A 14,097-nucleotide genomic window follows, 5' to 3' on the forward strand; every position below is an offset into this window, starting at 1 on the left:
CTCCATACCATGACTAGCTGAAAAAGAAACCAAGTATGTGTGTGTATATTTATAAATGTCCATACGCACATATATATTACGTGGTTTTATATGTATGTTTTAAATGAGTCACTGTTCAGTTCCTACTCTGATAGGAATCCATGATGCTATTCAAGTTTCATGCACAAGCTAAGTATCTTTTGAGAGAAATCACAGGATGTTTGTTCATTATTTTGGTTCACTACGTGGGCCGAAGGAATATTGGGAAAACCACCACACCCACGCCAAGGACTTCTTGTGCCAATACCTGATGCTCCTTCATTTAGTGTTAACGTGCTGCAGAAGTAAAAGGTGGAATTTCCTCTCACCTCCTCTGAAATCTCTCCCACTAGAAAAATCTACCACCACAGTTCTGACCAAGAAACTCTACTGCCAGTATTAGTCAGCATTAATGATGAGAACAACAATGAGGTAGCTTGTCAGGAGCACACTGTGACTCAGCCTGGCTTCCCCCAAGTCCTTCTGCACCATTACACTTCAGTATTGTCCCAGCACATTTAGAGTAACAGATGATTAAACACAGCCTCATTTCAGGAATCAAGTTAATGAAGCAAGCACTGTGCAATGTAAAGGCTTGCTTTGTAAAGGTTTCTGCAGTCACGGTGACTTTCTTCCCACTATCCTGAATTAGCAGATGTATTTATTACCTGGCAGCTGTGGGTGGGGAGAAAACCCCCACACTGAAGTCAGCTTCCTTACAGAGGTGGATTAACATAAAACATGAAAAATAAATTATTACAAGCTCAGTGCAGGCAGCTAGCTGTAAAGTCTTTAGAAACAAAGGTAATTTCTGTACCTGGTCACTAATCACTTTTATGGCCTTCAAACACCCCTCTCACTGTGAACTGTGCAGTGGGCTCTCAGGTGCTCTCATCTTCTGCTAAGGGCTGCTGGGGTACCATTACCATCTTTCATACTCATTACCACATTCTGAGAAGAGGTATTCAAATTCACATTGTCTTTTACCAGCCAATAATAACTCTTACCTGAAGCAATGTAAGAGCAGGTTCTGAGCACAGGCTTTCACCCACTGTACCTGAAACAGCAAATCTTACACACTGACAGGACAATCACAGCATCAAGTCTAATTTATACCTTTTGGAAAAGAAAGAGGCCTCTGAGTACAGACAACTGCCTAAATTGCCAGGCTCAAAGGGGCACCAAGGCCAGCTGCAGACCTGGCCTTACTGGTGCACACCACAGGTCAATACCCAGGGCTAGGACAGTTTAACATTTTCATTCACAATGCTGGGTAATGGAGCAGAGCTCACCCTTGGCATGTTTGCAGGCAACACAAAACCAGAAGACAATACTGTGCTGCCATTCACAGGGACATGAACGGGCAGAAGACATGAGCCAACCCATGAATCTCAGGCACCAGCACACACAGGGACCAGAGAGCTGGAAAGCAGATTCACAGAAAAAGCCCTGGGGAAACAATGGGAATGTGAGCCAGCCACATGCACTCATGCAGCAACACATGCACCCTTGCGGCAAAGACATCCAACAGCTCTGAGATCACCAGCAGGTCACAGTAACACAGTGAAGACTGTTGGATGGAAGATCTAATAACAGAGACACATTGCAGATTATACCTGTGTTTCAAACCACTAATATATTATGTAAATATATATTCCTCTAATGTACATAATTATTCTTATACATTTATACACATATTAAAATAATGGACATATTAGAATAATATATATATTGGAATAATGTTATCTATAATTAATATATATTAAGACCACCAAAACTTCCAAGTTGCCCAAGCAGTGCTACATTGCTGACAGGACAGTCATCTACTCCTGCCATCAACCAGTTTAAAATTCATCTACTTGAACTCACCTTTCATGCGTCAGCCAGTGTTTCTCAGCAAGGTGACTCACCTGACAAGGCTCTACAAAATGGGTATTCAGCATATTTTAAGTAATGTGGTCTGTGACTTCTAGATGCATATAACGAAAATGGAACAAATACATCGCTATCTATTGTGTATTTCATCAACAAAGCCTGCAAAGAGGCAGCAATATTTTCTGCTGAACAAAGTATTTACACAGGCATACAACTGCAAAAAAAAGTTTATTTTATTGCCCACATTATTAAACACTAAACAAGACAACCTTGCAGTTTATACATTAGGAATGTAAGTTTTCAGGTATGAAGAGAACACTTCACTGTAAAAAGGTGAAATACTGCATTAGGAAAATACAGAACAGTGTCACACATGAAAGGAAGAACTTGAAAGAGTGTGGTACACTAAACTCAGGCTCTCAGGTGAAGACAGACACCTACAGACTGATGTAGCTATTCCACAGACTTTGGTGAATATTAGAAATGTACACACCTAGTCTTAGAATTGTACAAATACAAAAGGCAATATATTACACACCTATATACAGCACTGTAACCCTCAAACACTGACAAAAGATATCAGACAATAAGTTAGAAATTTCTAGAATCCTCATAGAAATCAGAAGAGACCTCCTTAGAGAAAAGTGTACCTAAAATAGTGCTATATTTCTGTACCTGTCAAATCTGTCAGGTATTCAAGGCAATTCAAGGACATTTCACTCCCTTTGGGAAAATCAATGAAGCTCTACAGCAAGTGGTTAGAGGCCATCCGCTTTTTGCACAAATGGTACAGATTCTCACAACAAAAATAATTATTCTCAGCTTCAATAGTTTTGAAAGCTCGAAGCCGCAATTGGAAACAGTGCCCTTTGATTTAAAACAGTAAGGTCAGTTGTAAATAAGTGTCAGCATTAAAACAACTTCTCTTATTATAATTTGAGAGGATTCAATCCTGCATACACATTCATCAGGGAAAGCGTTATGTCTGGAGTGTTCTCCACCGCCGGCTAGACAGATTACAATATGGGATGTCTTTATAGGTCTTCCTTACACTCTTAGGAGACCTATACTACATTAATACACATTTTTCATTCATCAGTCTGAAGTGATCCAGTAATGCTCAAAACCCAAAAGCCTGACAGTTTTAGAAATATCACGAAAGAACTAGTATATCTGGCTCCTGCCCTGCTTCCCCCCTACCTCCAATCCACAGATATTTTGAAAACAAATAATCCTGCCCTCCCTCTTCCCTATCCTGCTTTCCTGCCTTTTTTTCTTTTTTTTTTGCCTATTTTTAAGGAAGGAAAGAAAGAAACACAACTGAAAGTTTTACTGCTCACATCAGGAAAGAAATTATTCAGACTTGATCAGTATCAAACATGTAATGTCAGTTCACAAAAACATGCTCATTGCGTAAGTTGCTCCAAAGACCAATACATACGTACTTATATGAAGCCACACATGTAGAGAAACAGCAGCCTTTAGTACCGAAAACTTTTCATCATTTTCTCAAAAAAAAGTGTGAAGCTTTATATAATTTGAGTTGTACCAATATGAGCCTATTGGTCCCTGGGCTCAAGCCAGACCAGTTAGAATAATTAGCTGGAGAAAATAAAAGGATAAACTATAAACTAATTTTAACACTGTTTGACTGGTAGACAATGGTACTGTAAACATGATGGCATTTTAGACCCTTCAAAATTCTATTTATAGCTAAGGTGACTATATCTTCCCAGTATAATAAAGATCTTTTAAATCAATATCCAGCTTGAAAAGAGTGTGTACTGTGGAGATACCAACCAACCACAAACTAAATGAAACAAAAGAAAACCAGTAGAACTACTTCAAAATTCTAGCCCCTTGACACTCAGAACTAATACCATTACAGCAAACATCTATCAATTGCTATTTTCTGTGTCTATTCCAGTTTATGTTTCAGTTTTAATTACTGCAAAGTATTTTCTAAGTATTCTCCAATGCTACTCTGCAAGAGCAGACCAGGAGGCAGCTGTAAGTTCTGCATGTTATTTCCTCATACCATCTAGAACAATTTCAAGGAAAAGAAGAGCTCCACATTCAGTATGTGTAGTGCTAGCCAGGGTTTGCTATCAGCTGCCTAAACCCTCCTATTGCTTGTGGCTACGCATGCTCCAAGCGGCTACAGACATTAGTCAATCTGAAACAAATGTGCTGTTGCAGAAAAACCTGTTAAAAAGGCAAAATTTTCTGCCAAACTATTTACAAAAACATACAACTCCAAACAACCAGTTTATTTCACTGGCTAAAGTATTAAACACTAAACAGGACAAACCTGCAGTTTATACATTAGGAATGTAAGTTTTCATGTACAATTAAGAAAACACTCCTCTGTAAAAAGTTGAACTACTGCATTACTAGAATAGAACAGTCACACAACAAACTGAAGAATGAGAAAACGTGGCACATTCATTTAAAGTCAGGCTCCCAGGTGAAGATGAACACCTACAGACCACTCCAGCTATTCCATAGGCTGCAGTGAACATTAAGAAAGGTACACACCTATTCTGCAGTCTTAGAAGCAGAATTACACAACTTACTTGTCCCTACCAACTGTCTCCTCATCTCTTTTCATTAATCAACCAACTTCTTAATTGCTATAAACCTGAATAACATTAGCTGCTTAAAAGTTCCTTGTGCTTCAGTTTAAGTCAAAAAAGGGATATCTAAACCTATCTTCAGGCAAATGGGAGAGTCTACTAGAATTTTAGTTTGCTTTGTTACAAGGTTCCAGACCATAAGGGATCAATAGCTGCAGAAATCTAGATGGTTGGGAATGACTGTGCCTTAGATCTTTCTACTTCATTCATAATAAATTGTCTGTCAGCTAATCACTGCTATTGGAGTAGTTTTGTCAGCTACTGCTTCTCCAAATTTCTGCATAAGAAGTTTTAATACCCTTTTTTAATTAAAACCTTAACATTATAAAAGTTGGTATCAAACAACGTCATCAAACTAGCTGAAGGTTAAAGGTTTGGTAGCCAAGAACAGGCTGCTGTTTTAGAATTTCAAGCTAGAAAAATAATAGATATAAAAGACTAGGAATTACAGTGCTAGTTATATTTACATGATAATTTCCCTTTGTGCTTGCAAGTTACTGAAAGTACACATCCTTTGGTAGTATTCTCTTAGTCTCAAGTAAGAAGTCCATGTAAAACACATTCACACTCCTGATTTGCTTGAGTCAGTGCAAAGGGCTCACACCTTATTTCCTGCATAACATTGTTACATAAGCACATCTCTTCCCCATAAATAATAATACTGATGACAGTGACTTTTCAGTGAGTAGCTTTGTGCCTGATATTTAAGAATCTGAAAAAAAACCCCAGTCTGACACATGATTCCTAAGTCTAAAGAGTGACTACTATAGCAACTGGTAAGAACTCCCATCTGCAAGTATTGCTGCTGTATGACTTTTGGCCCAGTTTCAAAGACATACAGAAAAACCAAAATGCTTTCATAATTCAGACTTGTACAGGTGTAAATACGTATGAACACTGCAATGTGTACTAACTACCATTCCAAAATCACCAGAACATCAAACACTGAACTGATGCTTCTAGTTTTACATGTAAGCACAGCTTTCTCGTGGCTAACACACAAGAATGTTTGTTCCAAAATGCCATGCCCATACTGCAAGACTCAGCTTAAACAAAACAAGTCTTTGCAGTTTTGCCTGTGCCAAGTGGTACTGAAAAAGCAGAATCTGGGAAAGAGGATTTATTTGTTCCCATACTGTGCATTTGTAAAAAGCCAAACATCTTGGTCAGTGGTTAAACAACCAGTTAATGCTTCTTAGACCGATGAAGAGGTAACTTCACATGAAGCCATAAACAACTGGGTATATAAATACAGTAAGTCAAAGAGGAACTTTGCAAGCTATTAGAATTTGATGCAAAATAATTACAACTGTTGTCTATTCACTGTTACTGTCAAATATGAGCAAAGGAAGAATTTATGGGCTTGGGGTTTAAGAAAGTAATATATAACATATTAAGGAGCTTAATGTATCAATGCACCAATACCAGCATAAACCATCAATATTTTAGTTTTCATACTTGCCAACTGAGTATCAATCTGTTGACAAAGTTATGCTAATACTAGGAGGTCTCTGCTGGTTAGGTTGTTTGCTTAAGATCGGAAAATCTGATCTTTCTGTTCCATATACCAGTTTTTCCTCCTGGAGACTGCAAGCTGAAAATCTGTTTGCCTCTGTACCAGATACACCACCACGATTGTTTGGAACTGTGACACCACTGACCTGTTCAAAGGATTTACTAAACACTGTAGTGGTTGTTCTGGCCAGACTGTGGCTGCCAGGCTTAGGCAGGGACTGGCTAGTTGTCAGTGTCAGTCTCTTAAGAGAGACAAGCTCTAGATTCTCACTCATAGCTCTCTGAGTTTGTTTTCGTGACAAGTGTTCTCTGCAGGTTTCTCCTTCCTTTTCTTTTCCTCCAGCTTTGCTTCCTCCAGACCTTCGCTGGCTCTTCCCTAATAGGTTCTTACTGCTCGTGTTGCTGCTGTTAGATAGGGCAGACTGACTTGTGCTAGAAGTAGCCCTAGAGTAAAACCCTTCATCACTTTCAGATACTTCGATCAGTTCTTCTTGTATCTCTAAATCAGTATTACCTGTATGGTAGAAAACAAAATAAAAGAATTAGCATTTGACTTTCTCACATTTACTGATTTTATGTATTGCTAGATTTTGATATTTACAAGCATGAAGCCATACAGCAACAGAAGAGAGAATAGAAGACAAACCACTTACCTATTCCATTTTATTTTGGAATTAAGGTTCATTAAGATAGAAAGTTGCAGCAAATAACACTGCATTAACTAGATCAAAAGCATGCCCAAAATCTCATTTTGTAGTGATTTGTAAAAGAAAACAAACAAGCAGTCTTGTTAATTCATGCAGATTAGAAACTTAAGAAACTTACAGATTAGAAAATACCACACAGAACAAAACGTGTAAATCTTATTCTCAGCAAGTGCTTCCATACATGATTTTGCAAAGCTCGTTAATTATAAAGGTATGTGATCAATGCTCCAGGGCACCCAGTATGGCACTGGCATGTTTAGCAACCTAAGAATGCTTTAGGACTGAAAGGTCACCTTTTGCATCACAGGTCTAGTGGTATGAGTTGGAAACTCAAGCACAACATGAGATCTCCAGTATACCACAAAAGGTGAATTTGGCAAATCTGAGGTACACAGCAGAAGACTTTTCATATCCATTTTGATGGATTCTTCAAACCATTGATCACTGGATTTTGTAAACCCAATAAATAGAGCTTAGTGAACTCAAAAGTATATTGAGTCTCAAAGTGTATTTTCTTGAGATTAAATAAATCTACTTGTAAGTACGTTGCCACAGTCTGTGGCACAGATGAAGCTGTATGCAATACATGCATTTGTGTTATTACACATGCAAATATATTAACTGCATACTTTAAGTCTCCAAACATGCAGCAGTGACCCTTTCAATCAACAGGGGTACCTTAGAGTGCAGCTACAAATGCTCTGCTAAAACTGTACTCTGCCAGATGAGTTTATTCCATCCTCCATCATTTTTCTTACAGATTTCTGTCTCCTGATTTCTGGCATGCCTTTGCTGTCAGTTCTAGGATCTGTAGCTGTTTCCTGTACTCCCTGTAAATGCTGAACATCATTCTCTGCTAGTGCTCTGCTCTTTTCCCCATTCCCGGTCCTCTCTCCAGCCACACTTGTGACACTAATCTCAGGTATGATAAAGTTGCCCAATTCAGTAGCATCATTACCATTCTCTGGTTGTTCTAGAATTAAAGATGGATAAGAAAAAAAAAGAACAACAAACAAAAGATGGCTGAAACAAAACATGAAACAAAGGCCAATAGATACAGATGAATAAAGCATTATAAATTAAAGCAGATGTTCATATATTAACCTCTTGTTAATTAGCAGTATTCGCATGTATGGAATTTTGTTTTATTTCTAAATCACAGGCTTGATTCTTCCAATGATTGGCCTGCAACCCCATACTGGAAAGCCCCATGCTTGCTCTTTCAAAACTGAAATTTCTAAGGATCATCAAAACAAACATTTATCAGACTATCAGAAATCAAAAAATTCTCCATAATACACTTCTATGACTGTATTCTCTGTATCACCATGCTAAAGTGAAACTTACTTTTACAACGAAATGGCATAGCAGCTTCACATGTTACCATGCAAGACTAGAAATTCTACACATACAATGTCATGATGCTGCATAGAGGTCAGCCTGAAAACTAAGAGTGAAACAACTAAGCCAATCCAAGCACACTGACTTCCATTTTCTTTCATCATATCAAAAGACTATTTTCAACCTGGAAGATTTACAAATGGCAAAATTCTACAGTTACTAAAGTCAACCTATTCAGATAAAACCTATGGAGTTTTACCACAATTTTTGCCACCCACTAACAACATCACTGTAGATCTCCTCAGCCTTTTTAAGCATTTTATATGAGCTTACAACTAAATCAGTTTGCAATAAACTTATTTGTCACACAAGTGAGCTACTAAGTACAGTTGAAGAAACAGGGATTAAGCTGGGGGGAGGGAAAGCACCACAACTTTCTGCTGCACTGCGGGGGGAAGGGGAGAAGGGGAAATTAAAGTGAACACCATTGCAGCTCGTTTCTAAGATTACTTCTTTTCATCTGGGTAAGACATCACTAGCACATATACAAATGCTCAACCTGACCAAAAAATTATTTCAAGACAGTCAAAGATTCCTGCAGACAGCCAAAAATCCTCAAGCAAAAAGCAAACTCCACTGTTACTTAAAGTCTGAGAATGATGGTTGTGTGTCAGCACAAGAGATTTAATAACGATAGAATGCAACAGTTCCTACAGGGTCTTGGCAAAACAAGTCCCAGCTCAGAAGATGCCTGTCTGTACTACATGAAGACAGGTTTCAGACGAATGAACTCTCAAAAGGAAAAAAGTGAAAATAAAAATGGGAGTTGAAACTTTATGGAAATTCCAAGTATATGCAAGTAACAAGTTACAATCCTAGCAACCTGTCAGCTCCACAGTGTTTGAAGTAGTCTCAGTATCTGAAGGTCTTTCTAAACATATTCAGAATTGCTTTATCAGCAACTAGCTCTATAAATGGAAAATTGCATTTAGATGACCTGGAGAAGAAGAAAAAAAAAGAGAAGCCATCAGTTACAGATAGTCAGGGCACATCCTCCATGAAGATGTATACCACAGAAATACAAATGAGCAAGAACTACACTATTGCTACATATTCATATATTTTATATATCTCTATATATACACACTTATGCAAGCAATGTGGCCACAAACTTGACAAGACTAAAAATGCACTGAAAGCACAGCTCAGAATAAAGCTCAGCTGAGTTCCTGTGTTTTATTCATAACAAAGCTCTTTCAGACTGGAAGATTCAGTAAGGATGATCCAGACTATACTGCCAGTTTGCTACTGCATATGACAGAAGCTGGCAGTACAGACATTTAACTGACAGTATGAAGTACAAATTCAGGGGAATTTATGATGAAATAATTTTTCACAGCAGCAGCTCTAATCCTTTTTAGCTGGAGGAGATACTATCTTCCCCCTGTGCACACAGTGAGGACTCTTGCGCAGGCACAGTGTACTTCTAGGTCAAGCGGGCTGCGGCACTGGGCTTTCTGCTAGCATTTGCTCTGCCTGCATTTATCAGGACAATAAATCTCAGAGTTAGAAAGTTATTCTGGCAGGGATGGACACAACTGTCCCTTGGTGTGAGAGCTATCCCCAGTTTTACCTGCAAATGCTAAGCATCAAGATTCTAACTAGTCAACTACAAATGAAAGTATTTATTGTCGTACTATCCAAAGGAAATCGCACTGATAATTGCTACTGTTAGCCACTAACTTCCTCATATTTAGTAGGAAAATCAAGTTAGACCTGTTTCTGTGTTACTCCTTCTAATAGCACATTCTGCAAAAGTCTTCTATTGTCAGTTGCAAAGGTATAACCAAGCACCATGAACTGCAATAGTAATAAATAATATCAACAATAGCGGTAATAATAATAGTAATACCACCATCGTATACAGCCTTTCTTCTAAAAACACAAGAGCAGAAAGGTTAGCAAGGAGAGAAGATCAACACTCTGATTGGCCTCATTACTCTAATTTAACTACGGTGAGGTACCTGCACTTTCTCTATGGCAATCTTCAAACTCCTTCCTGCTACCCCATCACTGCAGCTACAGGCACCTTACTCCAGCAGAACATCTCTCCAGGGTCCACTGATCTCCATACACTCATGTCGATTCTGACAGAAACTTCATTTAGAGCCAGGACACCAGAGAGAGGAGCGGGCAGAACAGAACTTATTGTCAAGTCCCTTCCCCTCCGAGGGCAGAAAAGCAGTAATTAATCATCCAGCTCCAAAGAAAGGAGACTCAGACTGCACAGCAGAAATGAATGGAGCAGAGGAAGAATATTTTGTTACAGATTTTGCATAACAGCGATACTTACAGTCTGGTGGTGTACATTTCTAAATGTAATACATTGCTGTGATGTTAGCACTTTACCCATCATTGCTGCATTCCCACAACTGTGTGACCACTACCACAATAAACCGTGAACTGCAGGGGTTTAGGGTGAAAATGGATGGAGGATACACCAAGCCAAAAAAATGAAGAGTTTTACTCAGTACAATTATGTCCAATCTTTTAGTTAAATGCTATTAACTACTCCTAATGAACTACCTTTCTCTGGGTTTAGCACTGAACTAGAGGAGAAAATTAATGAAACAAATGGGATACTGAGTATCTTAACTACCATAGCACCTACAGTCTCATGGCAGGGATAAGACTACACAATCCATGCTTTCCAAAATAGCATTGCCTCTTCATTTGAAAACTTTTAAGAACACCTAGAACAAACCTTCAGCTTCGTAGTGCTTGGTTTTGAACAGAATATTGCTTCAAGCTGGACAATTCTGGGGGCATATATTTTGTGAAAGAGATATTAAAACCCAGTGCACAAGGCAATGTAGCAAAAGAGAAAACAAAGGACACTGCTAAATAGTGGAGAGATGAAACTCAATAAATTACATCAATTTGAAAGTTAATATAAATATGTCTATAGCAATTGAAGGAAAATTGCATTTGGAGTCACATTCTGAATGCTATGAGTAGTACAACCAACCTTGATAAATGCATTTCATGATTACCAGTTGCTAAGAATTCACTGAAAGGATATTTCAATTATAGCCTACCTTATTATTACGGTTGCCTAGATCATTTACCTCAGATTGCACAGGCAAACTGCCCATCTGGATTGTAATTCAATTTTAAGCACCACAAGCTCAAGCTGCATTTCCTGCACAACAACGTTAGCATTTTGAATTATTCACAGAAGCATCAAGTTTATATTCCAAAATTAACATTCACTCCAGGTTCCTCAAAGTTATAACTATTTCAGAAATTCATAATGTTTCCAAAAAAAGTGATTCAAAGACTAATGTTTCTAAATGTTGTGTACTATAGGAAAATCGATTTCTGTATTGGGGAAAAAAGATAACATCTTCTCTCTATTCTCTAGTTGATGCCTTGGGTTTTATGTTATGTATCATACCAATATCTGTTTAGCTCTTCTTACACAGTCTGTTACATCAGATTATTTCTCTTACATGCATTACACCTCTACACAGGAGTTCTTCCCAAACAACACTTGTATAGGGCAGTATGGCAGATTTTATATCAGCAGGCAAAGCACTACTAGGGCTTGCTTTGTTTTTTTCCTAGCTTCCATAAATAACCATTAATTTAGGTGTTCATGTCCCTCACCCACCATATGATTTTTCTGGTTTTCCTCTATTTGCGAATGGAAATGGAGATGCCACTCAAGGCTTGTTTTTAAAACATTTTAAGCTTTACTATTTATAGGTAATCCAACTCAACAGCACTCAATAATTCGTTGGTAAGTGGTGGCTAGTATTCCCTGACTCTATAAATACTATCCATTTGTGATTAGATGGATCCATTTTGCAAATGACCTTCACTTTAGTATCTCTAAAGTACCTACCTTAGAAGGCCAAATGCATAATATTAACTTGATCTTTAAAGAAGTCTTAAGTAACATCTCTAACTAATGAGTTACAGGGTTGAGAACTGCAACAAAATTAAATGTTAAACCAATCTTTTTTTCAAAACTGACTTCAGCCTTGAGTTCTAGCACAGGCTTGCAAGATCTGATGTCTGAAAACTTACAGTAAACGAGGGGTTTTTACATATAAAAGAATAAAGTCTCTGCTTCTCAGCTTCGAATGTACAGAAGCTATATACTAATATAGAGAAGCTATATATATTACATTATAGCTTCTCAGAAATGTAATTAGCTACAATTCTGTTATTTTACACAAATAGCTAGCGATTAAAAATTGTTGCCCTTGCTTCCCCAAGGGGTGCGTTGCTTCATCCGTCCTTCTGGTCCGCATAATGTATAAGATCAAACTGCCTCTCAGTTGTCTCTTCCAGCTTCCTCATTCATTTATGTAACTCATTGTTATTATACTCAAGCACAAAAATAAAACCCCCAATTACATTTTTTCCCCTTACACCATGGGAGAATAATGGCTAGGAGGTACAGGGTTTGTCACCTGATTTCTACCAATTCCAGTGTTTAGTTTAATTCATACAAGCACCTGTAAGCATAAGCCTCATTATTTTTTTCTGCATGCTGACCTCAAAGATCTATTCTGTATCTTTCTTTAATCAGGAATTGTGGAGCACTGGATTATATTATTAGGAATTTTGAAATCAGGAGACCATCTATTCTGACTTTAAAAAGGCTTTTCAAGTTAAACTGAACAATTTTGTTAGTATTTTATAACGAAAATGTTTAGAAGATTAGCTGAAGTAGTATATGCATAGATCATTTACTATTTAAAAACAAAACAGTTGGAAAAACAGTTAGTAAAACATACCATACTCAGTTTCAGACTAATCTTTCAACAGCCTTCAAATTTACAACTTCTCCCACAATCTACCATACGAGTTCCCCTCCACACCCACCCTACAATGAGCGATTTTCTTCCTCTTCATTAAACCCTGTACCACTGAGGCAAATCCAAAGTTTTCACAATAATCCAAACAAAATATTGAAAAGAGGTTTTTTGTTAAAGTCCTTGATCTTTCAATCCTCATCCCTAAACACTGACTGCTCCTTGCTTGGGTCATACTGACTAGGTATCACCGTTTCTCTCATCTTGTCCTGCTTTATGAGACTCCCATAAAACACAACATTCTGCCCCATTTGTACGAGTTGTTATCCTCGTTTCCCTTTCACCTTACTGTTATCTGCTGCAGGGCACACTTGTCCCACCCATTTTCCCTTGAACATCACCCCTGCAAGAAATCAGGAAGCTATTACAATTACTGCTTTCTGTATCTGCTGAAAAAGATGCATTCTTATAAGGATGGCTCCAATGCTGATTCTGTAATATTTACTTTTTTTCTGTAAATGCAAAGACAAAGGGAATGTTTATTTTCATACACTTTCAATTCCTCTAAACAAACTGGCACTCAGTATCCCTAATCTGTGTTCCCTGCCACCACCTCATCTGATCAAGCATCAGAATCACTAAAAACTAATAGCTGACAGAACTGCCACGCTTCGGAGGGATTTGTCCATTTAAAAGCTGAGCTATCATACAGTTTTCTTGCACGCAGTCAGTAATCCCTGCTTAACAACTGTAATCATGAAGAAAGGAAAATAAAGGATAAGGACTAAAACGGTCCTTAGCAGTCTTGAGATTTCAGTAATGACTTGTTCCTGGACCTCACTCAAGTTAGACACCAGTGTTTTGCTTCTCAGGTCTGTCTAACAGTTTTAAGCAGTTTTTAATCAATCAAAAAGAAGTTTGGTTGGTTTAACCTTTGTTTGCCCCTCACTCCCTCTGGTAGCTTACTATTGGTACTATTATCACCAATGTGTACCATTACTGCTCAGGAAGCTCCATCATTATTTTAAAAGCATCTTCGATCAGTGTATTTATGAAGTTTTCTCAACATTTACCTGAATTAACTCTCAGTCCCTCATGTTACGTGACTTGGCAATATTTTTCTAACCAAACTGTCCATATACTACAAATGCTCCTACAGTACACATCATACAGAAATTT

The 14,097-nt window shown here is 37.9% G+C and overlaps 1 protein-coding gene across 6 annotated transcripts in view; it reads right to left on the reverse strand.

Moving 5' to 3' along the window:
* Positions 1 to 3,193: 3,193 nt before the first annotated feature.
* Positions 3,194 to 14,097, reverse strand: part of HYCC1 (hyccin PI4KA lipid kinase complex subunit 1) — a 43,611-nt gene continuing 32,707 nt past the window's right edge. For 3 of the 6 annotated variants that reach the window (XM_057425776.1, XM_057425777.1, XM_057425780.1), the window contains exons 11-12: positions 7,710 to 7,724; positions 3,194 to 6,558 (exon numbers count right to left, since the gene is read on the reverse strand). In XM_057425776.1, coding sequence (XP_057281759.1) covers positions 6,002 to 6,558; positions 7,710 to 7,724 — 572 coding nt within the window. In that variant the 3' untranslated portion in view covers positions 3,194 to 6,001. Of the gene's footprint in view, positions 6,559 to 7,429; positions 7,725 to 14,097 lie in introns of all 6 variants that reach the window. The other 3 variants (XM_057425782.1, XM_057425781.1, XM_057425779.1) reach the window with 3 other exon arrangements.

This window comes from Pezoporus wallicus, unplaced genomic scaffold, assembly GCF_028554395.1.
Source record: "Pezoporus wallicus isolate ANWC-B61680 ecotype Strahan unplaced genomic scaffold, APGP_CSIRO_Pwel_v1 contig_7820, whole genome shotgun sequence".
NCBI lineage: Eukaryota > Metazoa > Chordata > Aves > Psittaciformes > Psittacidae > Pezoporus > Pezoporus wallicus.